Consider the following 14,198-nt stretch of genomic DNA (forward strand, 5'->3'; position numbering starts at 1 on the left):
CTCCCTTTCGGGCCGTGTCAAGCGGCGGCCACCAACGTGGAGGGCGGAAGCGGCCTCGCTGCGGGCGTCGCGTCGGGGCGGGCGCGCGCGGGCCTGCCGAGCCGCAGCCGTTAAGCGGCGCCGCTCGCGATCCGCGGCCAGGGCCGGCGGGAGCCGGGAGGCAGCGCCGCCGGCGCCATCGCCGGGGCTCACCTGTTGGCCGCCGCCCGCCGCCCCTTCGTCGCTGCGTGCCGCGCCGCGCCCGGCCGCTGCCGCCGCCATGGCTGAGACCGAGGAGAGGAGCCTCGACGACTTCTTCGCCAAGCGGGACAAGAAGAAGCGGAAGGAGAAGAGCAGCCGGGGAGCCGCCGCCTCCAGCGCCGCCGCGGCCGCCGCCGCCTCCAGCGCCGCCGCCGCCTCCAGCGCGGCCGCCGCCGCCGGAGGGCCCCGCCCGGCCGACGGCAGCGGCTCCGGCGCCGCCTCCTCCACCGGCGGCTCCGCCAAGACCAAGGTGCGGCGGGGAGAGGGCGCGGGCCGGGCCGGGCCGGGGTGGGGGAAGGGTCGCCGCTCCCTCCGCCCTCCCGGTGGCTTCCTGCCGGCAGGGGGCGCCGCCGGCCTGGCCCGGCCCGGCTCGGCCTGGCCCGGCCCGGGGCCGCCGCGCCGCGCGGGTGTCTCCCCGCCGCTCCTGGCGGCCCGCAGCCCGCGCTGGTTTGCGGTGCCGGCGCCAGGTGCCAGCCCCGAGCCGCCCGGCCCTGTGACGGCGGGGCCTTAGCGATAAAAACCCCTCTGGATCCGCAGACGAAGGGTGCCCAGCCTCTTCTTCTTTTCGTTTTTTTTTCCTCCCTTCCTCCCCCTGCCAAGAAGGGTTTTACTGCCAGTAGTTTTTTTGTGCCGTGTCACAGCGAAACGGTTAGACTGCAAGGGAAGCTTCAGAGCTGGTAGCTCAGCTGATGCCTGACAATTGGCCGTAGCGTGTATTTCAGAACGAGTTTTGAGAAATACTGTTATGTTTGCTAACATCGTTTGACTCGGGGAGCTTGATACCTACAGTAGCTTTCTAAAGCGATCAAAGTCGGTAATAAAATTTCAGTGACTTTTTTTCTCATTTTCTTATAAAATAATATCTCGTTTTACTGAAACTTGTACAAAAGTTAGAAATAAAGATCATAAACATGGAGGGTATTTTGGTTTGGAAAATATAGTGTTGCCTTAGAGGAGATGGTGCAAGACATTAAAAACATTTTAGAGCTGTAGAGTTCCATTCTTTGCAAAAGACTTAGTCTTCAGCAACCAGATCGATACCATGCACTTTCCACTTACATGGTTACTCTAAAGCAGATCATAGTAAAAGTTCTCTTGCTTGAAGCTGGTAACGTAGGATGCGTAGGATAATGTTGTCCTAGGACAGTTTTCTTAAAAGAAGTTGTTTCCCCATCTGTTGAGCAGGAAGGAGATCATACCATTAGCAGGCCTTAGGGTCCTCATGTTCCAAGTAGGAGAACTGCACTTTGTGTAAAGTGTAGGAAATATGTAGACTATTAATTGGGTTGTGTGTATCTTAAAGCTGGGCCTAGAAGCATAAGAGGACTAATCTGTTCTGGCCCATTTTTGGCCTACTTTAATAACCCTTGGATCTACTGCTGATTAAGCAGTAGGACAAAACTGGCTCCAGTTGGGTGGGTCCCTCTTTCCCCAAACATTTTATCAAACTCAGTTTTAAGACTTGCAGGAACACTCTCCAAAGACTAGTTTTCTACTGGTTTTGTACACTGAGTTTGCTGTATTTGTGAAACTAACTTTTTTTATTAGAACATGTCTTTCATAAAATCACTATTTAAAAACATAAGGCTATAAATATTGTGAACTTGAAAAAGTCAAATGTAAAAATATTAATCTTTGTCATAAATCCACTGCAAGCTGCTCTTATATATTGGAATATTCCTTACTGTTTGGCTCATAGGAAGTAGGTGACTGAGAAAGTAAAGCTAAAGCTTCTGTGTGCATCCAAGCTGTCATAAACATTCACTGTCAGTGAGACCTTATTTCCTTACTCTTGACTGCATGATCCTGTTCTCTACTCTCTGATTTCTCTCAACTTTTCTCTGGCGTATTCCTGAGTTCATTTGTTTTTCTTTCACTTGAGTGATTTTTTTTCTTTTTTTCCTGAGGCATTTTTTAGCTGTTCAGAGGGTTAAAATTAGCTCACAAGTACATTGTATATGGAATACAGTAAGTTAAGGGAGGGATAAGCTTGTCCCTGTTGGCAATAGTGCACAAAAACCAATTTGCTTTTGAACTGCGGCTTTTCTCTTTGTATTTATTACCTTTGCTATGTCCTCCATTGTGCTTTTGGTGTAAAGATGGGAACAAGTTATAATACATTTTTTTTTTCTTTTCTTACAGGAAGAGGATGATTGGAAAGAGTTTGAGCAGAAGGAGGAAATTGATTATAGTGGTCTTAGAGTTCAGTCCATGCAAATAAGGTACTATTTTTGTTTGTTTTACTTCCCAGAATAACAGTCATTAATTCTAAAAGTAGTTTCTTTCTTGGAGATCTACCTCCATGGTGTCCAACTAAATAGAAGTTTGTATGTTTCTGCCAATATAGAACTGTTTGCTGCAAGGTAACTGAAGTTTGACAGTTGTCTGCAGATGTTCTTATTTCCCAAATCTCTCATGTTGGTATTTTTGCTCACTTGTGTGCTCTTGTGCTCACACACATGCATTTTGTGTGTGTGTGTGTTTGTGCATGTGTGTATTTTGGGGGGAGAGCAGAGGGGCATTTACCACTCTTTTACAAATGCTTCACACTTCTGATCATAAAGATAGGAAATTGGAAATTTGCCTATGAGAAAAGTGCAGGGTGGTAATGCCTTCCAAATCACTGGATTGCTTTAAGGAGACGTGATTCAATCTACTCAGCATCTCAGTTGGGGGAGTAAGTGCCTGAATAGTTGCATTTTTATTTCAGGAGTGTGAAAGTATAGTTGGTAAAACTAGTGTCCTTTGACAAGAACCCTTAGGACTGCATTTATGAGTTTTTTCCAGAGTAGCGTAACAGTTAGAAAGACATGCCTGCCTCAGGAAATCTCTTTGCTGAAAATAGCTGGACACTGAGAGCACAAAGGGGAGGGGGGGAAGATTATATGTTTTCTCTGTTCTTGTTGTTTTGTAGACATCTGCTTATGATTGTACTTTAAAATAGGGTAACGATGTGTTTGTGCCCCTAATCCAGCTTCATATGATTGTTTTTACACTATCAAAGGCTGTTGTTACCGAAGGCCATTTAGTTTTCAGAAATGACAGGGAGTTTTTTGATAAGACTGTTCCAATTATTACTTTTCCAAAAAGCTTACCATTCTTGATTAGTAGGATTTGGTGTTGTATGATCTTCTGTATTCAGACATGCTGCTGCTCTTCTGATGAATGTTTTGAGTTTTTTAACTAGACTGTCCTGTACATCCTGATCCTCTGTGTATATCCTAGTATACCACATAGCTTTCTAGGTTAGCTGTCACTGGCTAATTATTTTTGAGTGTGTGACTATTAGGGGTGAAGGAAAAGCTTTGATGACTCCTAAGCAAAAGCTTGACAGTATCTTCTATTTAGACTATTTTATCTTTAAAAAGTGTATGATACTTTTCTCTCTAATCTTGGATGACTGTTCAAAAAATAAATGAATAAATCTCAGTAGGTCATATTTGCATATTGGTAAAAGTTTTTTCAGGTAGCAGTGGAAACAAGGAAAAGGGACTTAGAATATGCTTTCTGTTGCTACTTTTTTTACAATTTCTTCCTCTTGACTGCTGCAAATTGTGCAAGAAGAAAGCGTAGTCCTTTACTGCTTTCTCTGCTTATCTTATCTTAGCACACTTTCATAATATGTGATTGTGCTAGTAAAAAAACTAATTGTGCTACTAAAAAACTTCTAAGTTCAAAATAATAATTTACTTGGCTGCTTAGTATAATTTGAACTTGACCTTTTTTTTCCCCTCATTTTTCATTTTATTCACTGAATTATGTAGCACTGTGACAAAATTGTTTTGAGGGAAGTGGTAGTATGGTGATTACAGGAATAAGATAGTCTGATTAAATCTAACATTTTCTGTGCAGTAGCTATGAAGTCTCTTCTTGGTGACTGTGTAATCTCTGGCAAGTTTTTGACCTCTGTTTGTAAAGTGTTGCTTACCATTTCTCTTTCATAGTGAAAAAGAAGATGATGAAAGTGAAAAAAGAGAAGAACCAGGTGACAACTGGGAGGAAGCTGGAGGTGGTGTGGACAAATCATCTGGTCCTTGGAACAAGTCAGCTCCTGCACCAGCACCTGTTGTTGAAACAATTGGTAAATTTAAATTGGGAGGGGTTTCTTTAGTCAGAAGATTTGTATCTGGTTGAATTTCAGTTATTCGGAGGCAACTATCCTGTCCTGACACCTCATGAGATACAATGGCTTGCTTTACATACTTAGAAGCAAATAAGAAATTCTTCTTTTGAAGGGATCTGAGGAACTGAATTGATAGTGCTGTCAGATGAGCATACATGAGGGGTTTGGGAGATTTTTTTTTAGCCTTCAAAAGTAGAAAAAATAATCCCTTCTTTGAATGAGATCCGTATACTTTGCTATCTGCAAAGAATCTGTTGAAATGTTTCTGTTGTTACAAAAACTGCTTTGACAGTAAGCTGGAGTTCAGTCACTGTCTGATGTCTAATATGGTGTTTGCTAAGCAGGATTCAATAATTGGTACTTTTTTTTTTCTCTTTTCAAGTCGATTGTGGGTTACAGGAAATATGGTATTGCAAAAAGAGGCTTTTCTTAACAGGGACAGAGCTTCAGGTTTGGTTAAATACGATTCCATAATATTAGTGGAGATAAACTATTTAGGTAGCAATGGTCTGAGTTCAGACAACTTCCTTCTGTTGAGCAGTTCATTGAAAAGTGGGCTACTGTGTTTTCTGTCTCTTGTTTTTACAAATGAACTCCTCATGCAAAGTTAATAAGTACATTATTTTTTCATTAATCAGTGTTACTTCATTGTAGATTATTGCGTTAAGTATGAACTACTTGAGTATTCTCTTCTACATCTGTGGAGGTGCTGGAAATGAGATTTGACAAATACAAAATTACATGTTAGAACTTCAGATTTGAAGGCAAGCTATTAATAAATTGCAAACAAGATGTAGGAAGTTTTGTTCAGTGGTTCTAATGCTCTGAATTACGTGAGGCACTACAATCAAGCCACACTTTAATTTGACTAATAAGCAGGTTTTAAATTATATGACACCTGACTTCTGGACTTGTTTAATATGTTTGCCTCCAGAGCATTAGAAGGTGCAAAAACATACTAGTCCTAATATTTTTATCTTTTTCTTGATCTGTGCCTTTTGGGGGATGAATGCAAACTTAGTTACTTGTCTAAAATTCATTCTTATAAACAGTTACGGAAGCCCCAGAACCAGTGCAAACCGGTGGTGTATACAGGCCGCCTGGTGCCAGAGAGGGCAGGCCACGGAGAGCACAGCAAGGACCACCAGAAATCTATAGTGATACGCAGTTTCCATCACTGCAATCCACTGCCAAGCTTGTAGACAGTAGAAAGTAAGTACATTTCATTAATCCCCTAACAGACATTTTAACTGTGTTTTCTGAGTTCTTGTTTTATAGAGATTAAGCCAGTAGCTTTCTCCATAGGAAAGGAATAGCTGAGAGAAATTGTTCTCTATCTGGCAAAGAGATGGGAGAGGTCTTAACTGTGTTTTCCAACTCTGGAGGGCTTGAAAGCAGTTTTGTGGGAAATAACCCAGTGAGATAGCCAGACAAGAGTGACAGTTATGTTATCCATCTAATTGACTTACTGAAGGATTTTTCCTGATCTGGAGTGTTTCTGCTCTTGATAAAGTGCTGAGACACCAGCTGTGGTGAGTCTCTGTGCTGTTTACCCATCAGTAGAAATGAACAGAATATTTGAGTATGCTGCCTTCTCATTAGAAATGTGAAGGTGGCTTAAGTGGAAGAATGTGAAGTTCAAAAACTTGCTATTTGAGCCCTGGGTTGGAAAGATGAGTCCTCCAATTTTACTGAAACCTGTTGTATTTTGTTGTGTTCAAGACTTTAATCTCTCACTGCCTGAGAGTCTTGATTTTTTTTTCCCCATGGTCTCATTCCCTGCAGAAGGGATAGCTAGGCTAATACCTAAATCACTTGTCTTTTTTGATTTCTCAGTGTGTTATTGACTGACACAGCCTAGCAGAAGCTTTGGATTTTTTCTTTCTATTGCTGGTATAGTTCTGTCTCTCTGGTAAATGAGACATGCTGTCATTGATCCTTTAGGGCTTGAATGATGTATATTGGGCTAGGATGAAAATCTCTGAATGCTATTCTGACATAGCACATTATGTGTGGTACACTCAGTTACATATATTCTTCTGATTACTGGTCAGCATTCTACAAAGTGAATAGACTTTTCTAACACCTATTTTGAGAATGTTAATATTGAAATTTAGAATATAATCTGAATTGTACAGGAAGATGAGCTTGATTGTGGCGAATGGTTTTTACAAGATTTGCTTGGGAATATTTGGCTGTCCTGTAAAAACTCTAGACCTTCATGTTCTGTGTTTGTAGTAAAAATGTTTTTGTTGGGATGGGGTGGAAATCTATTAGAAATTCACAAGTCACAAGCTAGTGATAAGATATTTACTGATTACATTTATTTTCCCTTAGGGATAAAGAAATGGAGAAGAGCTTTGAAGTAGTAAAACACAAAACTAGAGGTAGGGATGAGGTCTCAAAAAACCAGGCACTTAAACTTCAGCTAGACAACCAGTATGCTGTGCTTGGGGATCAGTAGAGCTGCATACACATTACAATTAAGGAATGCTTTTTTGGTAACACTTCTGCTAAGGTAACTAAACTACAGCTAACGGCTATGATGAACATGCCACCTTATTTCTGCTGGATCTACTGCAGCAAGTGCAGACTGCTTTGAAGTAAGTGATTGGTTCTCCTGCACTCTGAAGCATAATATGTTACAACTTCTCCATTGGATATGGGGCAAATTAATGTAAATGATTGAACAAGAGTCATCAGTGTTCTTTAATTGCTCAAAGATACCTACAGCCAGTGGTCATTTCAAAATCTTTTTATGTTCAGATACTGAGCCTTCGTAAAGGTTGACTACCTCAGACTTGCTGCACTCATTGTGGACACCATGTGGATCACAACTTCTGGAAGAGAAGGTTACAGCTGTTTTAGTGGCCATCTGAAACTTGAAACCAGCTCTACTGGATTCCTGTCAGAAATCCTGCAGAAGTCAGCCATTTGGTTCCAATTTGTTATAGCAAAGATTTAAGTGACCTTAATGAGAGGAAACCTATTCTATTCCCATTCTGAGGAATCCTGTTATGTGTAGCCATAGCCTACTAGAGACTTCTGGAGCATACCTTACCACTCATACTATCCAAGCATAACACAGAGCTGTAGTTTGTTTACCTTTTTAGATAGCTGTACTGAGGTAACTGCAAAACTAATTAAAGCTCATTCAGAATCAGATTTGAGGAATGATGAGTTTGAATGGTCTGTTTGAATTAGCCATTTTCACCGTTGTATGTTTAAACATTTTTCTCTTTCCCCACAAAAATGCTTTCCTTGTTCCTGGTATCAAATTGCAGCATATTTAAATAACAATGTGAGATGTTACAGTGAAATAAGGTTCTTTTTTTTTCTTTTTTTTTCTTTTTTTTTTGTCCTGAGGTTGATCCTTCTTACCCTAAAGCACTAAGATATATAGAGCTTTGATTTGACACAGATATGCAGACTCCGACTATACTGTTCAGAGCTTACCTTTTTTAAAATGCAAGATACATGGCAGTAGCAATACTAGATAAAACTTACCTGTTAAAAATACATATTTGTTTAAAGGACAGTGGTTACTTTACGACCAAAATGACTTTGTATACAGAAGGATAACTAAAGCTTGGTAAGCCTTATTTGTTTGGCTACTTCTGTGAAGCATGCAGGCCGAGGCAGAAATCCTCTAAAACTCCTAAATGGTGGGTTTTTTTGGGTTTTTTTGGTTTTTTTCAAAGTCAGGAATATTAGTAATAATGAAAGGCGGTGACTTTTTTAAGTTCTTCTCATCTCTGACTTAATTTAGTGGAAGTAGGCAAAATGGCACTTACATACTAAGAGTATAGGATGTTGCCCATAGCTTTGATTTGGTGAACAAAATCTGACAAGTACCGAAAGTGTCCTGCTGTAACTATTTTTCTCTTCTCTCAACTCCTACACCAGAAGCAAAATGAAGTGGCATGCTCCAGTGCTGAGGTTTCTCAGAATAGATGCCAAAAAAGAGAGCTGAGATCTATAAGAGTTGCAAGAAAAACAAGGGAACAAAACAAAACTTGCTTACTTGTGTGGGAGTACTGTGTATCTGTAGAAGATGAGGATAGTGCGGGAATTACATACTTGGGTTCCTGGTGACTAACTGCTGACTTGCTTTAAATACACTTCTTTGAGGGCAATGGAATTTTGTTGACCTCAGTGGGCCTGGGGTTTCACCTGGTTCTTTGTGCACAGACTAAAATTGGCCTTGCCCTTGCAGAATTAACTGTCTTTAAAACTTCTGCTAGAAGCTGCTATTAAATAGAGGGCTCAAGAGACTATTCTTAAAGTCGGAGACTTCTTTTGAAAACAAAATCCCACTGAAAGACTGATACCAATAGTGTTGGACTCTGAGCCATGTATCTTCCTTGAAAACACATTGTTGCCAGCAAAACTGTTGGTTTGTCAGTAAAGACTTCTGTGGAATTCATGGTAAATGGACACGTCACTCGGTGATGTAGTAGAAATGTGAAATCTTAAAACACTTTTTGTGACATTTAAAGAGATTGAGATTGTCAATGCACACGAATCAAGTTTTTATCTACTGTATGAAGGGTAGATGAGACTGTCCATTGTACCTTCTTTATTTGAGTTTTTGGGCATGACTTCTGGCAGTTCAAGAAAACCCTGTAAACAGTTGCAAATCAAATAAAATGGAAATATACATGGATCCTGGAGTCTAATGAATCTTTACCTTTAGTTCTAGTTTATGACCGTGCAACAGCTGAGCAAATGCAGACTATTTGGATTTCTTAGGGGAAGATTGTGGAGTGGGTAGTCAGCCTTATGGTCAGGTGAGCTATGTTTAACAGCTTATGGCAGTGCATATTAATGATACTTTTATACAAAGACACGTAGTTTATTACTTGTCAGCATGTTTTCTTACCACTGCAACTGTATAAGACTGTTCTGAGTCTGACTGTTTTGAATATGAATGAAGTCTTGATTTGCTTTTCACTTAAGGTAGCTCTGCTGAATTACAGGATGAAAAACTGGAAGGTTGCTGCTGTTCATTAGCTTTACAAGAGTCTGTCTGCTACTGATAACTAGAGGCTGTGGGACACTTTGCTTACATGTATCATTCCAGTTCCTTTTTGGAAGCATAAAGGGGGGGGGGGGGGAGGAAACCCTGAAGTGCAGTAGCTTTACATAGTACAGAATGTTTTCACAGGGAAGTTAGACACTCTTTTAGAGTGTTTTTGAATTAAATACTGGTGCCAGCAACTATCAAAATACCAGTTATCAGTATCTTCCTTGTGGCAATTGAATGTTCTACACGCCTGATATTTTGAAAATAAATAGTTTTTGGAAGCTCAGTATACTTTTGAAACTCTCAAGTCCAACTTTATCTGGGTAGTTGTTACATTCATTTGAGGCATGCTAAGAATGCCCATTCCATTCCTCTTAAAATGCTCATTGAAGCCTCATTCTATAAATGAAAGATTGGCAACTGTAGAGGTGAGATTCTTGATCCCAGTCAATAAAACATAATTCTGTGCCATGTCAGGTAAATTCCTATCCTGTAACATACTTTTATGGTGACTTAGTTATTAATTTTTGGTTTAAAGGTTCAGTATTATTTTCTTTGGCCTCAGATGCAAGTATAAAATTATGAAGCTGTAGTAGAGCAGCTAAGTGCCCAGAGCTTACTGGAAAGGAACAATTTGAATGTGTTCTTGATTGTATAGTCTGTATTTAAGGAATGTTAAAATGCCAAAAATGAGGCAATTGTTACAAAATTGGACTCTCAGAATGCTGACTGTAGGCATCTGGGAGCTATGATGACTAGAGTTCATGATAAATCCAGGAGAGCCTTAAGGTCCTTTTATTATTATTGCTTCAGTTTTATCATGTTTAATCTCATCTGCCAGTGAAGAGGAATTGACAACTAAGTGACCCTCTCATGCTGCTTCAGTTTTTCTAACTTTATTTTTTCTTTGTAGCTGGCTTTACCAATAGTGTCAACCGTTCAAGGTAACTGTCTTCATAAAACTTAAGAATAAATTGAATTTGTTTTAGACTTCTGTCATCATAGGACTTTTTTTTTTTGGGGGGGGGGGTGTTGGACTGCATCTGTTTGTTTCTGGAAGTTCTTTCACCACAGCATAGCTGAGACTTCTTTGACATTTACATTACAGAAACACAGTATAAAATTAATAGGACTACACATCCTGGAATTTGCTTATCTGAGCGTTTGCGTTTTTTTTTTTTTTTTTTTTTTTTTTTTTTTTTTTTTTTTTTTTTTTTTTTTCCCTATCCTGGCTGAGTAATTTTAAACTTTCTAGTGGCTTTCTTTCAAATGCCACAGTATGGTTTCATGTGATATGAAGTTGTTTGTTTATATTCTGTAGGTAGTTACATTACTCTTTCTAATACTGAGTTAGAGAAATTAGTACCTCATTTTTCACATAATTACTTTGCTTAGAGGCCCAAGAAACTCAACTTTAACTGAAAAATCCTTACTACTAAACAAATCCTTACCAATAGCCCTGATCCAGGTTTTGCTGTCTGACAGGGGTTTCTAAACTGCCCCTTCCTGTTCTTCAGCTTTCTAATTTCACAGAACAGTTTTAATTGTAAATACATGCTTTGTTCAGGAGGTTAAGAAATGTTCTTACTTAAACTTCAGATATCTAAATTAGGTGCATACAAGGAAGAGGCCTTAACACATTTGGTGATCAGTCCTTCAGGAAAAGTTTAAAAATCAGCTTGCCTGGATGAAAGTGTGATGTGAGAACTTATAAGGTCTAGGAGACGGAAAAAGAAACGACAGCAGGGAAGAACACAGAGGAAGTTAATCCTGGTTTGGAGAAGCAGTAATGATTGTGTGTTGTATTAAAAAAAAAGAGAGAGAGAGAGAGAAAAGAGAAATAGTGGAAAATATGCAGGTAAAACACTGGGAAGATAAGAGGGAGGGAGCAGCAAGGCCTTTTGCCAAATAATAGTGTTGAATGTACAATTTGAGGTAGGGAGGGGAGTGGAAGTTTGAAGGGGGGAAAAGTACTACAGAGAAGTACTGTACCCAGAAGTGACAGGTCCATCTGAATTTAACCAGCAAAAATATTTGAAGTTCACTAGCTGGGGAAAGCATCTTACTGGGTTTTTCCTTCCTTTTTTAAGGGGGGGGAGGAATGTGTCCAGAGAGAGGGTAGAATGTCTTATTGGTACACAGCTGTCTAACCAATTCCCCAAAGAGAGAACCAAGAAAGGACGAATGATAAAAACAGACAATCTCATTATGAAGTAATTTTTTTTTTTTTTTTTTTAAGAGCTCTTTTTACTTCTATATGACAAAAACAGAGACACTGATTTAAATTGCTTTGGGTAAGTTTCCTTTTTTGTGAAGTATCTACTGATGGTACATACATCTTGATTTTATGTTCAGTTGCTTAGAATATGTTATATAACAAAATTACTGAAGTTCAATGGGCTGCTTAGAATATAAATGTACCACAGTATTAACAAATCATGAGGAAAAAGCAGTGTAGTGGAAACTGTTACGAAAAGTATCGTCTAAAATGATGTGCAGTGAAAAGAAGGATGTATGCTCTGTAGCAAGAGCATAGGACCAAGAGAGTGGGATTTTGCCTTGCTTTTTCCACTGAACTTCTATGTTAACTTCAAGTAACTCAGTTTCACTTTGCCTCAGTTTCTCCAGCTGTTAAAAAAAATACAGTTAAAAACAAAACAAAACAAACAAAAAAACCACACCCTACCTCACAGGGTTGTTGTGAGGTTAAAGCTGTTCTTTGCCAAGTGCTGGGGCTGGGGCTGTAGAAGGACAAACTGTAAACATTTATAAAAAGGTTTTGATATTTTAATATTACTTTGGGGAAAGCTTATTTCTGCAGAATGTAATATGCGTTCTGTTTAAGTACCACATAATTAAACTGTATGGGCAAGGGCAAAATTCAGGCCGAGAATTTCATCTGGCGTTTCCTCTTTTTGTGATCAACTGTGCAGCCGGAATGGTATATTAATATGAGGTTTTTTGTTTTTATGTGGAATACATTAAGATCAATATTGCTCTATTTTGTAAACTCTGTGACTGAAATAAAATTCTGCTCACAGTTAGTAGCCATCTCTTTCAATGTGGCTGTCTTAAAGTTTGTTCAGGTTCTGTGGACTAGTGAAGTTCACTCGTGAATAACAATCATGATTTCATCTACTTAATGTCAGGAGACCAAGTGGTCGCTTGTAGGAGGAATGTAGGTTTCTTCCCCTCTCCACGTGTAAATATGCACTCGTTTTACTGTTTATCCTCATTTAAGTTGAAGTAGCATCCAGGTACAGTGGAAGTATTGGGGTCAGTTTCAAGCCTGAACTTGAAAATTTTCTAAATCTGTTTTTTAAGACAAGCTGTGGAGGAAGAAGATGAAGAAAACGAGACAAAGGGAAATAGTTGTATTTGGAGAGGTTTCTGTGGAACATTAGGATAACGAAGGGGAATGCTCAGAAGATAAAGCTGAGGGCAATAAGCAGAGGGATGGGTAGGAAGGAATAATAATGCAGAGAGCTGGTTACACTATTTACTAGTATCTGCTGCTCTTTACGTTAACTGCAGCTGGAGGAACACAAACGATTTTTATGAATATGCCGTTGTTTGTTATTGCTCTTAATTTCAAGGTTCATCCCTCAGATTTTGTAGCAGGCCTCTAAATAGAGGTAGAGAACGTGAGGGCTTGCTGGAGACAAACTGGAGCCGTGGTGGATACTGGACGGGGAGAGTGATGAGGCCTGGCAGCTATTTTCTCTTACAGATACTTCATCATTGCAGCACCTCTGAGGTGGTGGTGAAGATGTATCAATCGCGACAATTCTCTGTCAGAATTAATTACTGTTCAACAAACTATTGCAGTTGCTTTATAGGAAATATTTAATTAGCCGAATGGCAAGCATTAAAGAATAATATAGAGGACATTTAACCTATGTATGGTGATGAGTGGTATTTTTCATGCAGCAATGATGTCAGCAGATCAGCAGTTGGCTTAAAATGACCTTGAGGAATGTCCTGTTCTTGGTTGGATGAAGAAAGGGTCATAAAGTACTTTTAAGATATGTAGCATCTATTCTTTTTTTTTTTTCTGCCTTCAGAAATAAATTGCCTTGTTCTTACTATCTTTCTAGCTATGCAGAGCTGCTTCTGCCAGTTTCTCAGCACTTTTCTCGTATTTTTCTGATATGTCTCTTCTTAAGCTGATGATGAAACAGCAAATACTCATTAAGGACCTAAGAGAAATACATGCTGTAATATTTTCCCATATTGTTCTGTCTTTAATACAGCCTAACATCTTATTCGCTTTCTTGACTGAAACTACACATTGAACAGATGTCTTCATCAAGCTGTCCATGGTGATGCCTAGATCGTCCCCTTGAAAGATCACAACTAATTCAGAATCCACCAGAGCATGTATGAGTGGTTTAAAGCCTTTCCAGTATTCATTGCCTTGTGTTTTCTTTCCTGTTGACATTCATTTGCCATTGATTTGCCAAGTTTACACAATTAGTTAGCTTACCCTGGCAATCGCCATCTTCCCTAGTGCTGACACACCTAATAATTTTCTATGGGCATTAGCTTTTGCCATCCTATATACTCAAATCTTCATTTCTTGTATATAATTCACTATCCTTATCAGTGATTAGCATGGCATGCTACTATTAACTTTGATTTGAGCTTTTCTATTCTATTTCTTGTCTCTTTTGTTATGTATTGAATTTTATTTCTAGCTCAGTTGTGGTAGCATTAAAGTCACTAAGTTATAACCTGCTTTATTTGAAATAATTTGCCTACAGAAACCTGTTAGTTAAAATGCTGTCATAAGTTTTCTCTTAATAAACA

At 39.5% G+C, this 14,198-nt stretch overlaps 1 protein-coding gene across 6 annotated transcripts in view; it reads left to right on the forward strand.

Moving 5' to 3' along the window:
- CDV3 (CDV3 homolog) overlaps positions 1-14,198 on the forward strand; it is an 18,763-nt gene continuing 4,565 nt past the window's right edge. For 3 of the 6 annotated variants that reach the window (XR_009957607.1, XR_009957606.1, XR_009957608.1), the window contains exons 1-5: positions 1-490; positions 2,383-2,462; positions 4,185-4,321; positions 5,416-5,575; positions 13,643-13,769. Coding sequence is in view for 3 of the 6 variants with exons in the window: in XM_062569431.1 (XP_062425415.1) it covers positions 260-490; positions 2,383-2,462; positions 4,185-4,321; positions 5,416-5,575; positions 6,701-6,827 (735 nt within the window). In the remaining 3 variants the exon portion in view is untranslated. Of the gene's footprint in view, positions 491-2,382; positions 2,463-4,184; positions 4,322-5,415; positions 5,576-6,700; positions 9,030-13,642; positions 14,197-14,198 lie in introns of those variants that run through there. The other 3 variants (XM_062569432.1, XM_062569431.1, XM_062569434.1) reach the window with 3 other exon arrangements.

This window comes from Rhea pennata, chromosome 2 (genome assembly GCF_028389875.1).
Source record: "Rhea pennata isolate bPtePen1 chromosome 2, bPtePen1.pri, whole genome shotgun sequence".
In the NCBI taxonomy this organism is placed as follows: Eukaryota; Metazoa; Chordata; class Aves; order Rheiformes; family Rheidae; genus Rhea; species Rhea pennata.